Source organism: Apteryx mantelli, chromosome 19, assembly GCF_036417845.1.
Source record: "Apteryx mantelli isolate bAptMan1 chromosome 19, bAptMan1.hap1, whole genome shotgun sequence".
Classification (NCBI taxonomy): domain Eukaryota; kingdom Metazoa; phylum Chordata; class Aves; order Apterygiformes; family Apterygidae; genus Apteryx; species Apteryx mantelli.
In genome coordinates, this window is record NC_089996.1 from 13,300,549 (window position 1) to 13,323,611 (window position 23,063).

At 39.7% G+C, this 23,063-nt stretch overlaps 1 protein-coding gene across 6 annotated transcripts in view; it reads right to left on the reverse strand.

Moving 5' to 3' along the window:
- Nucleotides 1-1,797: 1,797 nt before the first annotated feature.
- Nucleotides 1,798-23,063, reverse strand: part of PECAM1 (platelet and endothelial cell adhesion molecule 1) — a 37,923-nt gene continuing 16,657 nt past the window's right edge. For 2 of the 6 annotated variants that reach the window (XM_013953146.2, XM_067308371.1), the window contains one exon: nucleotides 4,218-5,833. In XM_013953146.2, the coding sequence (XP_013808600.2) occupies nucleotides 5,814-5,833 (20 nt within the window). In that variant the 3' untranslated portion in view covers nucleotides 4,218-5,813. Of the gene's footprint in view, nucleotides 1,985-4,217; nucleotides 5,834-10,531; nucleotides 10,555-13,734; nucleotides 14,050-17,989; nucleotides 18,047-23,063 lie in introns of those variants that run through there. The other 4 variants (XM_013953147.2, XM_067308370.1, XM_067308369.1 and 1 more) reach the window with 4 other exon arrangements.

Consider the following 23,063-nt stretch of genomic DNA (forward strand, 5'->3'; position numbering starts at 1 on the left):
CAGTCACACTTCCTCTGCAAGCACTGAACAGGGCTTGGATTATGGCAGCTAAATAACAGAGTAATACAATTTTGCTTCTGAAAACACACACTCCCGGTGGCAATATTACAGTCTGTTACACCAGCTGTATATCAGATAGGTTCCTCAGTTCCTCATGGCTAACATCCCTATACAAGACCAATACACCAAGAGCAGCAACTGAAATGAGCCCATTGTCTTCCTGGATCAATGATGCTGTTACCTGTAAAAGTGCCTTTTATTGCCAGGCATATCTTCTGCTTCTAGCAGTCACAGGACTTCTACAGACACGTGAATGTTTGTTTGGGACAGGCCAACCTCTGCAGAACCGATTCTGCCGCAGCCTCCCATTCTCCAGGGCATCGCCAGCACCACAGAGCGTGGGGGCACTAATGTCACCAGACTGGTTGGTTGTTTCTTCACAAACCCTCTGCAATCGTTTCAGTTCTCTCCCCTTTTGCTGCTCACTTCCCTCCATCTTTCCTTTCTATCTCTTTTCACTCTCTTTCCTCTCATAATAAGCCTTCAATCCAAGCTTTACTTTTATCTCCCCAACAAAACATTACAACAAAAAGACAACTACAGAAAAATCAGGGCAGCAACCAGGAGATTGTGAACGGTCACACTGGTCCCTGTCGTTTGTTCAGTGAAAAAACTGTCACATCTTCATTGCCTGAAAGAAGGTCCTGATTTTGTCTAGTGCTCTTGTACTTGCAAAAAAGATGTACTAATCTATTAGCTTCAGAGCCAAATCCTAACTTTACCACAAGTAATAGTTTACTGTATTTGCGGGCTTAACCATGTCAAAATACCTTCTGAATCTGAATTCCCCCTAAGCTCGGGAGTGTGGTCAGACCCTGGATGCTGGGTGAGGCCCGTTTCTAGCAATCACCGTTACAGCCTCGCACTGAATTCAATGCTGCTGCAGACCCTGGCAGATCAGGGCCTATTCTGAGCTCCTTTGCAAGGGCTACCTAGATCTTTGCTGGTTGGTGCTAAATCTTTGATTTCAGTTTCATGCTGTTATTTTGTTTGTCTGTCATCAGACTTTGCAGGTGACTCCTTCCCTGATGAAACTGTGATTTATTTTAGTATTAAATTCAAAACTTAACTACAGTGATTATCTCCTGCAATGGTGAGAATTCTTTCAGCCTTCCCACCCAGCATATCTGTGTTTGGTGAGAAAACAAATTACCTGCATAAATATAAAATGCTCACATTTAATTGAAGCTTCCCATGCAAGCCACATTCTCATGATTGCTAGACTCTCCATGCTTCTTTTTATGGGAGCACCTGTGATTTAGAGTGGACTGTTTCAAAGGATGAAGACAATGCCCCATTCTTTGTGGTTCTTTAGACATGACAACTTGCTTATTACTTCCCAAATAACAGTAAAAGTGATGTTTATTCTGCTTTCACCAATCTATTCAGAAAAGCCTTGAAGTTCTAAATAAACAAACGTGTTAGCATTTTAAATTTGTACTGATAATTTCTATCTATCAGTTTAATTTCTAGTTTAACTGGTGTCATTTTTTTTCCATTTGATCACTCTGTTTTTCTTGAGCTTTTTTTCTTTCCCTGTACCTGTCCTTTCCCTCACAACAGATCTGCTACAGCCAATCTGACAGCTTTACTTCCCCTTCCCCCAGAAGCTGGGGGCTTATGATGAAAGAGAGCTTAGTGATGAATTGCAGCACTAAGAACCTGAACTGAATGGAGCTCACAAAGGAATTAGAACAAGCACATAACACCCCAGAAAAGTAAATAAACTTTGGGGTTTATTCACTCACTGATGAAAAGGATATTTACTCTTTGCAGACACGAGATATCCCGGCATTTTACAAACAAGTCATTAACTGCCATATGCTCTAAACATACAGCAAGGGAGAAGAAGTCACGGCTGGAAGGTTTACCCTGGGTTTCATTCTTGAAGAGTGGCAGAGGTCCAGCTGGAGAGATCATACTGCTGTAGGAATAAAAGTCACAAGGCTCCGTTAACTCTATGCACGGAGAGAGACAGAAAAAAATACATACGGAAGAGGCAGCCGGTCCAGAAAGCAGGGCCAAAGCTGCAGGCTCCCTGCACGCCCAGGCGGCTCCCACCGCCCGAGGCCCGCGGCCGCCAGGGGTCAGCGCCGCACCAAGGCCGCAGCGCGGCGGCCGCGGCCCCATCGCCTCAGGCGCAGGCGACACCATCGCCTCAGGCGCAGGCGACAGCGCGGGAGTCGCGCAAAGGCAGCAGCGAGCCAGGCCGCGCGGCTGCGGCGCGCACTGCGCGGCCCCGTCAGGCAGCTGCTCGCGCGAACCCGGCCGCGCTCCCTCTGGTTTTCCACAGAAATGTACTTACTTTAGGAAAGAAAATAAGCAGCTGCTAGTTCACTGGAAATTAAAGATTAACAGTGCCAAGGAAGAAAAGTCTGTTAGTGTACAGCATTTCTATATCTCAGCCCAAAAGCTTCTGCTCAGCAATAGTAAAAATGTTAAAAAGTTAATGAAGCGAGGCAGCAAAATGGTCGGTCTCTGTGACTCCGCGCAGTGCAAACAGGATGTGGTGCTGTCCAGAGAACTGCGCAGAGAAGCCAGGCCACAAAGGGCCTGAGGATTTTCCTTACAGTTTTTGTCAGAAGTATTGTTAATGGCTAATAACGAATTCTTACTGGAAGCATTTACCATCAGAAAAACTGTTGGGAAAATCCATGCAAGTTTATTTGAGAAACACTAGCCTAAACTTTAAGAGTTAAAAACAAAAAAAAAAAGGTAGAGACTTTCATATATCCTTACCCCAAAATTCTGATTCCTTCCAGGCTGTGATAACCAGAAAGCATTAACAAACTGCTAAAAGTACTGATTTAGAAAAGTAATCCCTTCACTTCCTTCTCACTTTTAAGAGTTAACACTTAAAAAGTGATATGTTTTAAAGTGAAAAGCAACTCTCCGTGCTTTCCCAGCTCTTCATGAATCGGAACAAACCATCTTCAGCCAGAGCTAGACTTTGAGGCAAAAGGGTCCCTTCTCCTCTGAAGCATGTAGCTTCCAGTTATCACTAACAGGAATGATGACACTTGTAGGCCCTGTTTTGCAAACTGCTTTTTCCTGCTGTCTCTCATGAGACAAATGGAAATGGACTGGCTCTTTCACGTGCAGAACAGTATAAACCACATCACACAACCACAGCCTGGATCTAAATGGGGTGGATGGGAGGCTGCACAGCATCATGTGCATCCAGGAGAACTACCATTTGGTGCTACTGGGAAGACAAAAGCCCTCAAGACCTCAAGACACCACCTCTCCAGGCTACCTGGTAAGTCCAGGCCTGTCCCCACACCAGACTAATTTAGGACACCCTTTTATTTGTCTACCCCAAAAGCAAGTACTCAGCAACACACTTCATTTTATATTCACTGAGTTCAGTCTGGTGACAAGGAAGAAAAAAAGAAGGGTTCTTTGGCTGTTTTTTCAATAATATATTGTTTGAACTCTAATCTCAGCTTTAATCTGGTTCAGAAACAGATTCAAAACTTATTTCCCAAATGTTTTCAATGGGCTATGAGGCTTGTTTGCCATCCAGGAGACATGTCCATAACAAGACACTGGATTCATTGTGTAGTTGCTTATGTTACGGGCACAGTAACCTTGTCTTCTGCAGAGATGTCTGATGAGCTAATGCCCTGTAATTTTAAATATTTTGACATATTTGTAAGGCAAAACAAAAGTGCTCAAAGCAGTGCACAGCATTCCAAGAAGTGGATGGATCAGATGAGTTTCAGGAGGGCAAAAAACTTTTATAGGCTAAGTCCAAAATAGTTTATGATTATTCCAGCCAAGAGACAAGCTCAACTAGATTAATGGATCACTCCATTGCTGCACCATATTCCACAAATGGCATTTTGAAACCTACCTGAGACCAGAGCTTTTCTGAGCTGTGCCAGGGACTACAGAAATGTATGTGGAGAACCTTTAAGTAATTTTGCAGAGAACTTATGTGAACCAGTGCTCACTCTTAAACCAATTTAGTGTGTTTACTTGGTTCATGACAACAGATCTAGGTACCTGGAATCACTTATTGCAGAGATGACATCCTCCATATGTAAATTTACGCAACACATCACAGAATGTATCTATATGGTTCATCACTAAGAATAAGCTTTACAGGCATTCACTTGTGAGTGGTCACTAATATGAACATGCAAGATCCAATGCAAAGTTCAATTCAAAGATTTATTAAAATAATACCTTTTCACATTCCCTATAGTAACACATTTGTATGGACACTGGTGGGATGCTAGAAAGAACATGTGCCAACAGAAGAGTGCTATGAAGTAATTTATGAAAGGTTTATGATACAAACAACATTTTCATAGGGAACAATAAATTAAAGAGATACTAGCCAGTAACTGGAATTGGAAAATTTAAATGTGTTTGGAATGAGGATATAAAACCCTTTTGTACTTCCTGCTGTTTTTGCGCCTTTGATGCAATGCATAAAGCAGTAACTATATATGTATATACAAATCCATGTCCTCTCTTTCATTATTTGCTAATTAAAATAAGAACCTTCTTACCTGTGGCCCAGATCTTGCAGTAATTTAATCTGCAGTAAAAAAAGGAGAGCAATTGCAATGTCAGAGACCAATGGGTTGAAGAGTTGGGGACAGTACTTTTTGTTCTTCTATTTTATTAAAACTAATGCAACTGAGATAAACATGATTAGATCCAGGTCCAGAACTGGATCCAGTCTAGCCTGAAGTTTATAGCCAGGCTTTTACTGAACCCCTAATTTGAAATAGCATTCCAGCAACTGTTTTGGATTGAATGTGATCTTCAAAAGCCATGATAGTGGTTTATACTATAGAGAAAAAGGATAGACATGAAGCTCCAAACTGGACCTAAGTACAACTTCGGATCTCTCCTAAAATCAAATGAATACGGATTATACATAACTGGATTTTCAGGCACAAACTCATTGACCTGGGTGTCGTATATCTACCCACCAAAGACCTATATTTTGCATCATCCAAAATAACTGTGATGGGCAATTATTCCTCGAAGAGCCATCACAAAAAAACAACCAAAAAGCATTACAACTTTTAGAGGGGGAAAGCAATTCAGCAAAGAACAAGGATATTTGTACCTCTACTGACAGAAGCACTTGGTAAAGTACTGAATCTTTGAACAGTTATTCAAGTTTTTAGAGATCCCAGAATTTGTTCTTCCATTAGACGCATCATTGCAGTGTAACATCCAAGCTAGCTATAAATTAGTTGGCTCCAAAATTTGTAGCAGTCCAGCTGCTGCAGCACAGGGAGCTCAGCACAAGCTGCAAGATCATGTCAAAGCACATACATGGCTGACCAGGCTGTGCTGAGCTCTGTTCTGGCACAGTAGAGTGTTACTGATGATAACCAAATTCACTAGTTTAAAGCAAGCTTAGATATCTAGCATCACAGTAGTTACTGCACTGTAGAATGTACTTCCTCAGATGTAGCTTCCCCTTCTATTTCCTCAGAGCATGATCAATTGGAGACTAGAGAGACAAAATTGCATTAGCAGGAGAAATTAAAGATGGGAAGCTAGGTCAGTGGTTTCCAGAGCCACTTTCCTATGAGAATTTTTATTTGTAATTTTTTTCCATTAAATGCTTTAGGAACATCTCTATTGACCCCCTGAGGAAATAAACTTTGAAAAGAAGAGCCTGGCAAACTCATAAACAGAGCTTTTGAAACAGCTGCAACATCTTCCATCTCGGTTTGTTTTCTTCCCTCAGTCGATGTTTGAGATGGCTGTTCTAAGTAGCATCAGGAGGCCCTTGTATTCTCTGTTGGCAACAAGACCAAAAAAGAAAAAAAAGGTATGAATATAAATGCCCCCCTATCCTCTCCTGTCCTTTTTGTTCAATATAAAAACTTTAAATATAATAACATATTCCTTAGAGCACTGTGCAATGGGCTAATAAATACTCACAGTTCCCTGGGGAGATAGTAGTATTACCTTCATTGGATGAAAAAGGAAGTAAGACAGTGGAAGATTTAGATTAACAATTCCAGACTGGACTGCAACACAGTTAAGCACCAACATTTGTAACTGGGCGCTTACTGATAAAAGTTGGATTCTTATGGGAACTGCTGGCACCCAATGCATCTAAAAGGGCCCTTCTTTACTAATTGAGGCTAAATGCACAATTAGGCTCCCAACTTCAGTCCTACAACCTAGGAAAACCTTTCCCCAAGAAGCGCTTGGGGTATCCCAACAGTGAGCGATGCAGCATCCAACAGGCAGACACTGTGTTTCTACAAGAATCCACTCCTTAGATTAGCCTCTCTATTCAGTACACAGGGGGACATAGAAACCTGGCACCAAGAACCACAAAAGGCAACGTGCAGATAGCAGAGCCACCTACACTAACTAATGGGAGATGCCAAGGAAAGTTCCCAAACTTCACAGACTTTACATTACATGACAGAAATAATTCTGTCCACTGAGGATTGACAACTGTCAGGTCTTTCCTGACATCAGCTGCCAAAGCAAGTCCTCCTCCTACAAAAATCTGCTAAGAGTACATGGTGGCCTCTAACCTAATAGTTTAGTCTGTCAGCACTGAGGCGCCTAATTCCTTTTGTGGACTTACCCCCAAAGGATTTGCCCCATGACTCAGAGGCAGGAATTCCTGGTTTATAATTCAATGTTTATTTCAGAGGATCACCTTGTTTTTCATATCCTGACTGCCTGAAATCCCCCCACAATATTAAATGGACACATCCTTCATCTTCATTTCCCTTCTGAAGCTATTGTGCCATGCTACTAGGCACAGTTAAACACATGCCAGGTCCCACTTCAGAGCTGGCTGCATTTTGCTGGCAAAGAGTGAAGCAATTCTTTTACCGCAGAGAATTTATAAAACGCTTTTGGGATCACCTGGTAAAGATGAGAGAGTACCTGAAAAAACAGACATTTCTGCACATAGTTTGAAATTGGACAGGTTTCTGTCTCAGAGGGTACATTCTGAGGCTGTACAGAGAGGCAGCTAAAGTACACTCTGTCCTGACCAAGACTGCCAGTCCACATACACTCCAGGACAAAATAAAACAAACAAATAAACACATCTAAGAGGTAATAGGGGAGGAGGAGATATGAAGTCAGAATGTACCGCTGAGGTAAATTCAACACAATACCAATTAGTATTTGGCGAAGTGGCTATCTCATTGTTAAGATATTTCCTTCAATATGTTTTCAGAAACTGGGACCATTAAATAACTTAGAAAGATTGCCAGCTCTGATTTCAGGAAGGAAACCTCCTCCCAGTTCCTCTCTAAGTAATTCATTTCTTTTGCAAATACTTCCTATGGATGGCATTTAAGATACAAATTCCTGAAACAGACGAGAAAGAGGCAAGGAACCTCCAAACCAAAACTTTGGGCTAATTTCTAAATGTTCTGGAAGTCCAAGGCATTCAGGTTCAAGTTACTCTGGACTGCAAATCAGTCAGAGCCTGTATTGCAATTAGGCCTTTATATAATTTAAATAATTCAGACTTTAACAGATAATGAGTTTTTCTAATGCACCACCTTTCTTGACATAATACATTCGAACACTTCCAATGAATCTGTGTAACACAACAATTATTGTCAGCACACAGTGTTTATTAAAAGCCCTGAGCTCAACTTGATCACGGTCTCACAGTGAAGATGGAACACAGTTCTTTAGTTATCATGCTGAATTATATTTATTCTGACAGAAGCTACTTATAGGCAAAAAGATAGAAGCAGGGCTAGTGCTCATTAAAATGATTTTCTTCATCTTTCTCTTCCATAGTGCAGTACTCTGTTTTGCCTGTGACATCTGGAGGATCAAGGCAGAACGGAGTAAGTTAATAAAGTTTATCTGAGGAGTGGGACCCACACTGTTAGTTTAATTTAGAGAGAGAAAAGGACAGCAGGATCTGATGTCAAGTTTCCACCACCATTATTACAGTAAAACGGTTGCATGTCCTTCTGCCTCGAAAAAAAAAGCTCTTAACAAAACAGCAGCCTTTCTGCTCTGGTGCCCTTTGTCCCATAGACCCTTCTGGGATACCTATTACCACTTGGACAAAGTCAAATTCTGCAGGCCTGTTGTCTGACAGGTCACTGCAGCCAAGTAACCCATCCGGCATTTCAGGTGATTAAGATGCCATGCCGACCAGCCCAGAGCCTGAAGGCCCCCTTTCACTCACAAATTAAAGGAGCCGCAGATCTAAAGCAACTTCACCTCTGAGCCAAACACTTCATTTGTTTGTAAAGGAGCAGAACAGCTGGGGAGGAAGTTTAAGCTACTTGATCAGTTTAGAGGAGCATTTTCCTTTTGATGAGTAGGATCAACAACTCCCACTCAATTGGTCCAAACCTCTGTGGTACATCAGAGCTAAACATTGAGAGAAAATGAGTTATAGAAGAAAACAACTGCAACACGATAATGATAGAAAGCACCTTTGTAACTCCCTGCCTCTTCTGTGCTCATCTATGTTGCCTGAAAAGTGCTGAGAAGAAAATGGGGGGATGGAAAATCTATAAAGAAATTTATCTGTCCAATCCCACTGCAAATCACTTATCTGGAGAGTTCAAAAGAAGGAGGGTGCTGCTTTTTGTCACAGATTTTACTGGGAATAGAAGCAAGCATTCAAGAGGCAGAAGATGGGGAATTGTTTTCACCATGTCTTTGGAAGCACTAATAATTCAAAAAAAGGAATAATTACATTACTGTGCCCCCTCCTTAGATATCGCTCAGGTACATTAAGTACATGAGCGATATCTAAGGAGGGGGCACAGTGCCACAGATGTGAAGTGAGTAAGACTATTTCTAGGAAAACTCAGTAAAATGTGCAAGTGTTACAAATCTAACTTTTCTTTGGGGTGTTTCTGACAATGGGATTAGCTTTACAGAGTATCTAATTTTAGTACTCTCCTACTGTTAACAGGAGTTTGTACAGACAACACAAGAAAAACACTGCCCTCCGTTGACACTTCTCCCTTCAACTTAACATTACTTCATAGATTGTCTGGTTTAGCAAGCTCTAATAGCCCAACTAATTAAGATGGAGTGGGGTACTACACGGGGTAGTCACTGTGTTTTCACTGAAATAGCCTCATACTTCCATGGAGAGATTTTTGGCCACAGGAAAACAAAATGAAAACATTTTAATGAAGCTTCAGTCTTTCATCCAATCTCCTTTACAAATGCTGTAGAGTGCGGGGAAAAAATGACAAAGAACTCCTCCCTCAGCCCGCACCAGATGTCCACCACAGCCACTCTTGCCCACTTTTCCACTGTGCTGGAAAGGGCCAAACTTTCTTCTGCCTGACTCTCCAAGGAATGCCTGGTATAACCAGAGGAGAGTTAGCTTGATTTATTTTTAGAGAATTGAGAGCAAAGAATAAAAACAAACCTTTAAACTAAGAGAGACAATGATATTATAAACCCTACTGGCCTGTTAATATATGTCTGTTTATCGTAACACAATCTGTGACCTTCAGTGCTCTGCCAATGTCTGTAAATAATACAATGGGCTGCTTTTTTATCCCATGGGGTTGTGAGTGCTGACAGAGCCTTTCAAAACTCAAATGGATGCAATAAGCTGACGTAGGCTGCGCTATTGTGAGTCTTATTTATGAGTCTCTCTCTCTCTCTCTCTCTCTCTCTCTTTTCTTTAAGTACAAGTTCCAAAGTCACAAAGTGGATGGCAAAAAAACACACTGTCTGCCTGGTTTGAGGTTGGGTTAAATAACTTATCTAACTTTTATGAAAGTTCTCCAGAAATTTATGTTCCCTGCCTCTTAGTTTTCTTCAGTGTAGAGGAACAGCTCATTCAAGGCATTCACTTTTTTTTTTTTTTTGCTATAAATACATTATTTTCTCTGATTTTTAGCCCTATAAAGCTGTTCACCATATTGTTCACACCTTAGGAAGGACCTCACTTCTCTCGATGTCCCAGTCACAGATGTACATGTGTCATGTGAGCAGGCACAATGTTAGGAGATTCGCTAGTGCAAAACATACTATAGATTTTCCAGATAGAATTCAAAGAACAACAGCTCTCTGCCCCCAGCTATAGGTTAACCAATTTAGCAAGTTCTCATAACTGAGCCTTGAATGCTTCAGCTCCAACAGAAGCCTGAAGCAAGCAGCAGCCATCCCCAACCTGGGCCATTCTGTCAGTGTGAATATTTGTGATACATATCCTAAGTTGTTTAACATACAAATTATCAGAAGATCAGTATTTATCATCTACCTCCCATACTAGTGCTATCAAATACCAGTCAATTCCATGGCTTTTAAAGCTGACCACACTGTAAATGTATCACTGAAAGCCTGGCTAGAAAGAACATATATGAAGGGGTTGCCCAATAGCTACCAGTAAAGGTTGTGAACAAAAAATAAATAATGAGAAACATGGCCACACTTGAATGTTATTTCACTAGCTGAACAGTAACCTCAATCCTGTCTCCCTATCTTTAGTTGCTCACATCAAATGCATACTTACAGAATACCTGCTTTCCATAGAATCTGCAAAATAAAATATAATTCATAAATTATGAAATGGCACACTGCAGAGTGATCAGTTTTATGTTCCAGAAAATAGCCTTTTATGTTTATTCTAACTTTAGTTTGTTCACTTTGCAATAATGTAATATTGCTACCTACAACCAAGGTTCAACTAAGGGCTCTCGTCCTAGGAAGTATTCCAGCACTAGCTTACTGCAAGTATGTGGCTAGGACCAGCCATTTCAAAGACCATCTTGAACAGAAGAACATGTTTGACAGCCTTCCTGATTATGACTTAGAGCAGAAGTCTGTTCAGAGTTAATAGCCTCTACTGAGAGCACAAACTGTTACCAGACAAAAAAGAATCTTCCTTTTAGAGGCAAGTTCTCATGAGCATTATACTTCCTTTTCGAATTCCTTGCCAGGAAAATAACGTGTTGCAGAAATCCGGTATACAATACAATTTTCAGAGACAAATAAGATCTCATGAAGACACCTGATATTTGATTAATAAAGAGATGCTTGTCCCTGAGAGTCAGTGGGAAGTCTTTCCATTTAGGATCAGTGAACTTTAAAATTAGACCTTAAGCTTATTTTTAGAGTGAATTTAGCTATTTAGAAGTTTCAGAGAATACTTTCAAATACTAAAACACAAATATTCCTTTGCCCTCTAAAAGTAAGACATGAAGAAATTAACTCCTCTTTTAGAAGAGGACTGAGTTCAAAGCGCTCTTTTGTATGGCCTGTTAAGATATTTCACACATGATAAAAGCAAGCACTGAATCCTGAAGGCTATTTTCTTGGGAAGTATATCAAATTCAGTGGAGAGAGCTTGTATCAAGAAAATTTATCTAATGTTCAAAGCACAGGATTTGGACTAGGGCTCTGGGTTAATCTTGGCAGTCATTTTCTCTATGAAGTTGGAAGTCTCTTAATCTATATTTACAATTATGTATTTTTTAAATTACAAATAATAACATTAACCCTCCCATAGGCAGAACACTTTTTAAATAATGTTTGAAAAATGCTTTGAAATTGTCAAATGAAAAATATTATGAAAAATACTACATGTTATTAGGGCTAGTAAAAACTGTAAATAGACCTTAATAAAGGTCTAGAAAATCCCTTGACAGACAGTATAAGTAATGAGGAAACTGAACAAGGGTGAATCTAACAGTTAACAATGCTAATGTCTCTCTCTCCTTTATGATTACATCCATGTGTATTTATGCGAAGTTAAGCTCATGCAGTTCATATCATCAGCATTTTTATAACATTAGGATTATGATTCTGCTTCAGTGAAAGCAGCATCATGAACATAGCATACAATCAGGCTGCAATTTCTGAAACACAGAGAGACTACTAGAATGTACCAATCACTGTATGCTATGAGTTCTCTCCAAAACAATGCTGCCCACAATGTTTAGCCTAGCAAAAGGGTTAAAAACTCATGTGCCTACTGCCCATTATACCAGTAGGTGCATAACCTTAATTTCAGTATGAAATTGATCCCACTGTGTTTGGCCAATTTGATAAGAAACAAAATAAAAGTTACAAGGGAAACATGTAAAAGATTTTTGTCTTGAGAGCAAACAGCACTGAACAAAAATGCTAGTAACCCACTGCTACATCAAAGCTTGACCTGAGTGGACAAAACTACATGTAAGGTTTATGAAATGAGGTATCAGCGGGCAACCGTTTAGGCCTATGTCACAATGCATTGTGCTTACAGGAAGGAGGAAATGAGAAATTTTGTATAAATTCCAAACTTCAAACAACGGGATGTTTGCTACTCCAAAGCTATTTGGTCACAATAACAGATATCCCGCCTCCATATAATCTGTCACCCCAAATCAAAATAATGTGACTTTCTAGCCAAGTGCCATATCTCTGCTAGGAGAATGTCACACTCTGTGTCCTTTGAAGGTGCTGCTAAAAGGCCATATGATTTTTGAAAGGTACCAATCAGGTAAGCCTGCGTATATCCTCTAACAAAAGCACAATGACAGCTGGATGGTGCTTTTGCTAATTCTTTGCCAAGTCAATCTTTTCACAATCTTCTTTTTTCTTCCTGTTGTAAACATGCAGTGTTTTTTACTCAAACTGAACTGATTTTACTGTGATGAAGGGGAACACAGAGGTTTTCAAATGAATCCTAGCATTCCCCTATTTACAAAAACAGGGAAATGGAGATATGCTAGATTCTAGTCATACACAGAAAAACAGATCAAGCTTTCCTTCCCCAGCAGTAGCAAACAAGGATTTAAATGTTTTGTTAGAGGAACCAGAGCAATAAATGACCTTAAGTTCCAGCACTGATGACTTCTAAAAGATTACCAAGTATAATAAAGATAGGCATTTTTATGGATTCCTGATGGATTTAAACTCTCGTTGCTGCTTTCAGTTGATAGGGTTTTAAATTTAAAGAATATACTTTTACAAAGGAATACAATAAATGGATTTTCTGTAAGGAATGAATGCAAGTCCATGTGGCTTAGTCATGTATTTTCCTAGTGGCAGCTACTGGAAACCGGGATCAGTAAAGCCCAAGAAAATTTTTGGATCTCAAGTAGAACTCAAACAGATGTTGCTCACTTCTGGTGCATCATATGGCAGTAGTAAGATGCTGTCATCCCCTCTGCCTTGCCCTGCCCCACTGCTACAGGTTATACAGAACAGAATATAGGCCTAAGCAGCTGCAACTCACAATCCATCTCAAACACTTCTTCAGCAGTGGTGAAAGCTAAGATGCTGGACCATCAGCTGAAGAAGCTGAACTGCAGGCAAATACTACATTCTGCCAAGGCTTTTATAGGAGCAGTAGCTTCCAACAGACAGGAAATCTTGGCAGGCAGATTGGGAACAACATCTTGCACAGGGGCATACAATTCTGCTTTGCATTTTAGGTTCATGCAAGGACAGAACCCCCCTGCATATTTGTGTCTTACTGAAACCATCTGGCTTTGCCTAATTTTTTGCCAAAGCTACAGCCAGCATTTGTCTCTGGAATCAATGTCTCACAGATCTAGGCTTTGGTATAGAACACGTCTTAAAATACTAAGACACACAGTGATTTTATTTCAGAGAAGGGAAAAATTACTTACAAGATCTCAGACTGTATGCAGTTGAAATGCGCTCTTAAGGTCTAAGTCCTGAAGAACATAATGAATCCCAAACCCCGTGAGTTTCCTTCATGCTGGAAAAGACTTTCAGTGGGAACTTCTGGCTGAGTACAGAGATGTTAAGCCTGAGGCCTAGTAGCAGGAAAGTATTTGAGCAGATTTCCTGATTACTGGAGCTGATTTCTAAGTTTGTTCCAAACTACTGAATGTAATGGGGATTTCTCATGCCTCTTTCCACTGGGATATATTTATTTTTCCATAGTACATTGTTGGTTGCAGTAGGATTCTTAGAATTTCCTGTCTCGCCACTGTAGTTACCTTCAAGTGACCAATTCTTTTTCCCAGGCTTAGCAGCATAAAGCCTCTGCATTTTGTTTGGTAGATTTCCCTTTTCCTGATGAGAAATTAAGAATAGAGAGCAGTTCTCTTGCAATAAGCCACTGTGAGTTCAACTCAGCACACATCAAAATCAGTGCAAAACCTATCGCTGGCTTCTGTAAACTTTGGATCTGATGCAAAACAAAAGCAGAGTTCACCAAAGGAGCAAGGATGTACTAATAGACTGTCTTCCACAAGAAGTGCCCTGAAAAACGTAAGGAAATCTGTGACCTGGAATCGGCTGTAGTCTTCTCAGCAACATGAACTGTGCTACCCCAAAAATTGGGACCAGTGTCCAAGGAAGGGGTGGAGCTGAGAGGAAAAAACAGTATGGAGATGCTTGGACTTCCTGCCCCTATTGCCTCTTGGGAGGCTCAAAGATGTGATGGAAGTAAATCCTGCATCTAACAGAGCCTCCACGCTCCCAGCAGCCCTTACCATTGACCTCTCCCTCAGGAACAGCATCAGCCATCCAGCCTAGGCAGCTGGGATTCCAGCACAGGCAAAGCAGGCAGCATGGCCATGGTCATTTTACCTTCTGGCAGTCTGCTGATTTAGGCAATTAACTGTTTTGCTTATGTCTCAGACTGTCTCTGTTCTGAACAAAAAACAATGTCTCTGAGACTGGGCTGGAGAAAACAGTGTTTTAAAGAAATCAGTTCATCCTGATGGGGGTGGGGAACTTCTAGACAGAGGTGTTATTGAGCTGACTGGTGCTAATTGTGCCCATTCCCCAAATTGCCATTTGGATGTGTAGCTGATGTAAGGTTTGATTTAAAGCTGAGACTTGAAGCTTTAGGTATTTTCTGTAAAATACTAAAGTAACAGCCTATTGATCTAGAGAAGTTTTAAACCAATACCTGGATCAACTTCCCAAACACCAAGTCTTCTTTCTTTGAATTAAATTACCATTCACCAAAAGCGCAAGGACAACTTCACCTCTATGAGTTGCTTCCAGAGACAATACTAGCATGATCAGCATCCTCCCCACACCTCTCATTATACCAGAGAAAATCTAGGATCCAACTAAGTAGACTGACATTCTCTATCTGCAGCACTATTATTTGACTTTAAATCAAAACATGCCTGACTGGGCTAGAATTTAACAAATGACTTCTTTTTCCCACAAAACTGTAGCTAACTCCATTGACATTTTCTGGGATTTGAAATGCACCTGTTTGTGCAAAGAGACTGTGTCTCAGGCAGTCTATCTTTAGTCTTTAATGTCTATCTTTAATGTAGCATCTCCTTATGCCTGGTATTCAGACTGAGGAAAGCACCACAGTAGATAGGATGGGAAGTCTTACCGTGGTGTGGAAGAGACATTGAAATGATAGTTAGAGGAGATAGCATAGTCAGTATAGGAAACCAAAAAGAAAAGGAATAATGGCAGGTGCTCAGCACACTACCAAAGGCCTGGCACTGTGGAAAGGCCAGAGCATTATCTGCACTATGGACTCATGATTTAGGGTGAGGAGAAGCAATAGCTGTGGAAATCAAAATCCAAGATGAGTTGGTTACTGAGATGGCATCTGCCTTGTTGAGGACAGCAGTGAGAGCGGTCAGAAAAAGGGAGAGGAAAAATACATTGCCTAAGTCACAAAAAAATGCATCAGACATAACAACTACTGACAGCTCTTCAGCTTCCTCTCTAATTGTCACAATTCCTGATATGCACAGGCAGCTCCCTGAAAAGTCATCATTGCTTATGAAGCACTCAATTAATTCTAATTACAAAAACCCAAACCACAAATGTGACCTACAAGTAGCTAATATTAAAATGTTGCATAGGTCTTAGGTGTTATGTCTTTCAAACAGTGTAGCCAACATAAATTCCCCAATTCATGTACTTTCCCCAGAGGGCACATTTGTCCTAACCATTGACTTGCTGACATAGATTGCACTCTCAGACATCAAAAATCTCATAGGGATAATCAAACCTAGTGAATATTATAGAGGTAAAACACCTCTGTGTCCACTAATAATGTTCATCATCTTTCAGAACTGGGCTTTAATGTACCTATATTAATATATGAAAGTACTTATGAAGATATATCTATTTCCCAGGAATCCTCCATTGCAGTTGTACTTTGCTACCTTCTCATCATGCAGCTTATCAAAAACAAAGTAAATATTACATTTAAACAGAATGTAAGGTAGCTGTCCAAAGCAACTGCATAGCTATGTGATGCACTGCTTATCTATTTGAAACACTTTTCCTGTGTATCAGTCAGGAAAAACAGATGTGATTAAAACAATAAACTGTTAACTATGTTTCCAAGAATAACTGAAACTGTAGAATGTTATGTATAAAAGAGCAGGTGGATTGCAAGATTAAGGGGTGTTTGCATATCATCTGGTTAGTTCAGCCCAGTCTTTCAATCATGTCTCATCTTACTACAGTTCCCGCCTTAAGTACAGTTTTATAAGTGCTTTGAATTATAGCTCCACTGTACCATCCTTGAGTTTACGCTAGAACTCACAAAACATCCTTCTAGTATATAAAACTCTTTCTGTTCCATCAAAAATAGGAATGATGAAAGGCATAATATTCAGCTTCACACCTCGGCAGAAAGAAAGTAAGGGGCTATGCAGTCGGTTTGTGCAGCTCATTACAGGTCCAATCCAAACTCACCAGAAAACTTTTCAGAACATTAGTTCATTAGTCTTTGGGCTAGGCCCTGAAGTGAGCTGCTTTTTCCCATGATGCTGCCAGGCTCTCCTACATGAAGTGCCTAAGCCTGCTCTTTGGTGTAAAGGTTGTTCTGCCTTCTCTGCAAGGCTGTGAAAAATGTGTACAAAGTACAGGTTTAGCAGCAAGCTAGGAGTCAGGATTCTGAAATTCTGTTCCCAGTGTTGTCACTGTCTAAATACATTGCCTGAAATGAATGACCTAATCTCTCTGTTTATTCAACTGTAAAATAGAGATAAAACTGCCTTATAATTCCTCACAAGGGAAAATTAAGTAATGTTTTGTAAAGCACCTCGAGATCCTCAGGAAAGACTCCTTAGAAACAGAATATTGTGTTGGAGGGGTTGAGAAATCCCACATTAAATAGGAAAATAGCAAATTAAAACATGAAGAATAAAAATTAAACATGGTACACAACAAAGCCACTTGATAAGATGGATGGGGAATGGGGAGAAAAGCTGACCAGTTTACAGCCCTAATATTTACAAATCTAGACTTCCTAATACAAAGAGAGGAAAGAGAATCCTTTGATCTAGTCTTTGACAAGCTATGAAGCAGCACTCTTAATCTACTGTCTCTGAACTCATTACTGCCAGAGCATTTATAGACAGTAATTTCCAGTAAGCTGCTCATGTCCACATACAAAAGTCTTTGCTAAATTCAGGAGTTGAGAGGGGTTAGTGTGGCTGGCACACACAATCTGAGACAATTTGTGATGGTGCTTAAAACAAATGCGTAACCCACTGCTAAAGTGATTATATTGCTTTAAAGTTTTTTAGTTTGTTGTTGGGAGCTTTTGGGGTATTTGCTAGGGTTATGTCCAAAAACAGTGTAATATTTTATAACACTGGCAAGCGTGCTCAACTAAGGGGGGGGGGGGAAGTGTTCTTCATTAGCTGTTAGAGATGGGTTTGAATCAGAAGATAGCACCCTAACATAATCCCCAACAGGGCATGTTCAGCTCCAGATTCAGATCCAGATGTAGAGCCAAACTACTGAGCAGACACAGTGTGAATGGGCTGATGAAATAGATGTTACAAATATTAACCTCACTGCATTGAGGATCATTGGTTTATGAAAAAACATGAAGGTGTTGTACAGTTTATTCACACCCGTGATTTCTTAGCTGCTATTCAGGATGTTCCTATGTGACTTGGATCTCTTTTTATGGCATTTATCTTCTAAACTAATCACTCACAAATCTATCTCTAATCTCTATACAAATGCTTCCTTTATGTGTTTAATTTTTTACTAGCTTACTTACCATTATTAGCTTTTCTGATTTCACTATAAACTGTTTCAGTCCCCTTCTGTACAGGAGCTGGAAAATGTATTGGCACAGAATCAATTTCTTTTCTTTTTTTTGTTTGCCTTACAAAAAGCTCCTTAAACAAACAGAACACATTGTTTTACTTTCAGAGGAAGCAGGTACCTAAGCAGCCTGCAGAGTCTGTATGAAAAAGCACCTACACCCCCTCCCCCAAACCCAGTCTTTATGGTTCTCATAGAGAGAGATGTCTTTCCCCCTGTATATGAAATGATGGGCAACATAGGCTTCCTTTCCTAAATTTGACTTTAACATTCTAATAAGCTTCTCAACCTAAATTGATGGTACTTTAGTTTTACAGAAACATCTTACACTGGAAAAGAATTTCTCTGCATGATTTAAAAGAGCTTCTTCTATTTGTTCGAAGGACTTAGGGATCCTAGGTCTGAGGATATCTGTAATTTTGAATACTAACTACACCTCCTTTTGGTAACTGATCTGATTAAATCTTATGGTCACAAAAATGATCTGATTTGCTGTTCTTTGTGAAATGTCTCTGAAGAGTATTCTCATTTCACACTGCACAGCTTCTATCTATGTGCTTTCCAGGAAGGGCTGCCTCTCACTTCCTCGCCATAGCAGACTCTTCTATTAGCGCACTTAGATCATGTGGACATAGCAGGAGGGAAGGCAAAGAAGGCTTGTGGATGATAGAAAGTAAGGGAAAAAAGCAGACAGAGAAGATTTATGCCTCTAAGGACAGAGGTGGGACACATACACAATACTAATCTTAGCCATGCATTTTTCAGACACTTGGAGTTACAAATAAGCCCTTGTAAACCTCTACTCTTGTCTATGAGATGAAAACGAAAAAGCTCTTCCTTTTTTCTTGGTATCTGTGAAATCCTCTCCACGTAGGTTTGATACCAACATCATAACTACAGGCACTTATCCCAGTAGGAAAGGGGCTGAGCCTTGGCCAAAAACCTGAAAAGCTCAAGAACTCAGTTTCTCTACGGCAGTATAAGCACAGCTGTGGCCAGTAGGATATTAGAACAGTTTCCTTGATTTCCTGAATGTTTCTAGACCAAAAATCCCTGGGTCACCAGAGTAAAGCAAACTGTTCCAGAACACTGTGCATTTTAAACTTGTTTCTTCAGTTGGTATAAAGGTCCATGAAGGCAGGGCCAAAGAGCTTGCTGTTCAAGGACCTCAAGCATTTTAGAAACATTCGTTAATTTCAGTGGTAATGAGTTGCTTAGAAAACCTCAGAATTCTGTCAATATCATCTCTACTTTCTGTATATCTTCATTAAAACAAGACATTAGATTTTTCTAGTTAAAGTTAAAAAAAAAATTAGAAGACAGTTGTTCTCTGTCTGCAGGAAACTGGAAAGAGAATTCAGATTTCTGGATACGGAGTCCTGTACTTTAGCTATGAAAACATTTAAAGAATTCAGACTATTGACTGTCAGTCAAACTAAGAATCAGGATTGTTACTGTTCTGCATTGCTCTGAAGAATCTCAGTGGCTCAGGCACCCCATTATAATTTCCCAAAGCTTATTTTTAATTTCATTTTTACTAATTCTGTTAAACATCTTTTAAATGTTGGGTGCTAAACACAACAGAATTCAGCTGCAACACTCCTATTAATTTCAATGACAACAGGAGTTGCACCTCACCGAGTGCCTAATAACACCTTTCAAACTTGCAGTTTTGGCATGAACATTCTTTGAAGAAAAAAAAAAATAGTCCGAAGATCTTGAAGTACATTTCATATGCTGTGCAGTATTGCTTAAATGATCAATCCAATTTCCAGTGAAGTCACATGTAATTTTTTCATAATTTTAATGAGAAGTAGCTCATTTTGTTAGTAGCGCATTTGTTTAGCAGATTACAGTCCTAAATCTACTGCTGTTGATTTTGTGGAAAGACTTGGTGGAAGGCATTTCCTTAGCTTGCTTTTTTTTTCATTAAATTCTGATATAATACCACTGTCCATGTTATTTTTTTTTTGTTAACGTTCCAAAAGTTGGCCCAGCACTGGAAAAACGTGCTAAGAGAAATGACTTGGATGATTTGACATTTTGTTCCCGCTGACTTTATAATGTTGCCACCCTGCAGATGACTAATCAACTATAAAAGTAAAAGAAGGAGCATGTTCTTACTCACCCATGATTAGCAGTTTCTCCCTTCTCATTTTAGGCATATTTCCTGATCTTTCTTTAGCACTGGCCTTTCTTTTTCCTCATATTAACAATAAAGGGTCTAAATCATTGTGCCATCCTTTTATACAATTACGCTTTAGAAAAGATAAGCGCTTTATTTTTGTTAGGAACAGAGTCTCCATAAGGATTCAATTTAATCATTCTCTAGAACCAGCAGCTCTTTAAATATCAAGGTAACAACTAACCATGATTACCCCAAGTAACAGCTGGGCTGTGTAGCCCCAGCTCTGCCTCGTATTTGTCTAGCCTCTTCACCCCTACTTCACAAAAGTAGGTATCAAATTATTTCCACATGGAGGTTTTAAAATAAAGCAGTGAAACTTCTCTAGCAAACTTACCACCATCACTAACACTGGAGTGAACCTTGGCTTTTGTTCTTCACACACATGCATAGTACAGATAAAAGTTCTTGATGCACCAGACTATTCATAATTATACTGTGTTAAAAAAAAAACTTCAGAAAAATGACCTGATAGTGCAGAGACGGCTCAAAAAACAGGGTAAAATCACTGTTTCCAAATGTAAAAACTTCTTTACTGTCAAAGCAAGATCTACATCCTTCTACAATTATGCAAGCTTGTTCTGAGATGGCATTTAGTTATTTCTGATTTCCAAAGATGACCCAAAGGTTCCTGTTATGGCTTAGATATTGCAGTATTTATTGTAGTATTCTTTCACAATACAGAAAATGTAATTCTCCTACTTCTGAGATGAACAGCAGTATTGCCACTGACAACAGTGGCAACAAGAACAAATGAATGGGTAGAGTAAATAATTTAAAACTGGTCCTGGGTGATCAAGGAAATCCTGAGTTCCTAAAATGGCAGAAGGAACAGACGCTACATGCAGCCTGCTGGATGAGACGTGCATGCCCAGAGAAGAGGCAAATGTGCCATGTTTTGTCATTCAGAAAATAGGTGGAATCAAAAAAGATGTGATGAGTTTTAAACATTGGGATCTGGAGCTAAGTAATAATCTGAAGGGTCTGTTCCCTAACAAGTACTGGTCATAACACAAAAAGACAAGAAAGAATATTATGATTTGAAACGAAACTTGTGCAATAACATCAATGTGGTACAAGTATCAGTGGCAGTCCTATGGCTGAAATATTTTTGTAGATGTATATGATTATTGCAAGGGCATATAAAGAAACTTAGTTTTGCTTCTCTTCTCCTGAGAATAAATCTAATTTTATTCTCATTGCTACAGAAGGTGAAGAATTAAAAAAAAAATCTTGCAACTTGGCTTCATACAATTCCTTCCATTCAGGCAGCATCATCAAGATGCTCTGAAAGATTAGCACATTAATACTTGCAGTGCAGTTGCCATCTTCATAACCAAAGTTTGCATTTGCTAAGCAGTCACTTTTGTCCTGGGTTTACCACAAGAAATAGATGGGGGAGCCATAACATCTCAGTATATTTGAAGCACAGAACCAATTTATGTACTGAATGTCATATATGTCTGTAACATGAGTCAGCATTCAGTTACATTATCTATTTCCATTTACACATTATCTTTTAAATATTGTTTTGCTCATTTTAACCGGATTCAGCTATGATGGAAGTCTACATAGCATAGAAACTATCTTATTACTCAGTCCACTATACTGGAACAGCGTTATATCAGGAATGGGATGAAAAGACTATTTTTAGAGATGCTGATTTTGCATTTAATAGTGATCTCCATTCCATTTATCATATGCTCGCATATCTTTACCATTCTACACCTTTGTAATGCACAGTACACACGGAGAAACATTTAGAACAACAAGCAAATGTATTAGTCCTATTTTGAAAAACAGTACAACTTTGTTATCTAAGTGCAGATAGTGGATAGATAGCATGCTAAGAATACAGGAAAACCACTGTGATGAAAGACACCAGCTTATGAGAAAACAGAATAAGAACAGGAAGACTAGCTGTTCTAGAAGAGCTTTGCTGCCAACCTTGAAGAGCAAGCACGTTTGCCCAAATGTTTGTAGTACTAACTAAACAAGAATGCCTTTGGTCTCAAATGAGTGAGTGTCCCTTCCTACTAGGAAACAGCAAATTTGTCCATTTCTTCCTCAGTCTGCTTCTCATCCAGTTAGAACAGAGAAGCTAGGGCATAGCATAAATGTCTCTCATGGGTTTTATTCACTCTCAGCTATTCGAACCTTTTTTGCAAATTTCTGAATGATTTAACAGCTTTCGGCACAAGGGCATAATGATCATGGTTCTCCAGATGACAGAAAATGATTGAAATGTTCATTCTGGTGTTTAGAATAAATTTCAGTGAATGTTCCTCCTTCAAGGTTGCAGAGATACATACTTCAGATTCATGCTATGAGCTCTGGTTACTGTCACTGTAGCTGCTGTGACAGCAAGAGGCCAAAGTTATCTGGGCATCAATATTCTCATCATTTCTCTATTTAATGTGCCACAAAATCCAGGATGGTTTCCAGCCCTTTTCAGACTGAGAGACTAAACCTGCTCTTTTCTTTCTCCCTTCTCCATCACAAGTGGATCACAGCTTTGACCCTTCAGCCAGCTCCTTTATAAAGAGAGGAAATTCCTCTGCTTTCTGTTCTATCCTGTGGATATCCTCAAATGCCTCTCAATTAACGTGGATTCTACAAAATGAAGATCCGCAGCAGGCTGCCTTCTGCTCAGAGCCACAGCTCCAGCAGGCAGTCCTGCCTTGCACAGATCTCATGTGGAAAGACAGGGCAGGTGCACAAGAGGATCACAAGGGAAGAAGGGTTGCACTGAATAACAGCACGGTTGCCACAGCATCACATAGATTAAGGAGAGCTATTAGCATGAAACTGTGATGCACAAGCAACACAGCCTGCTCTTACT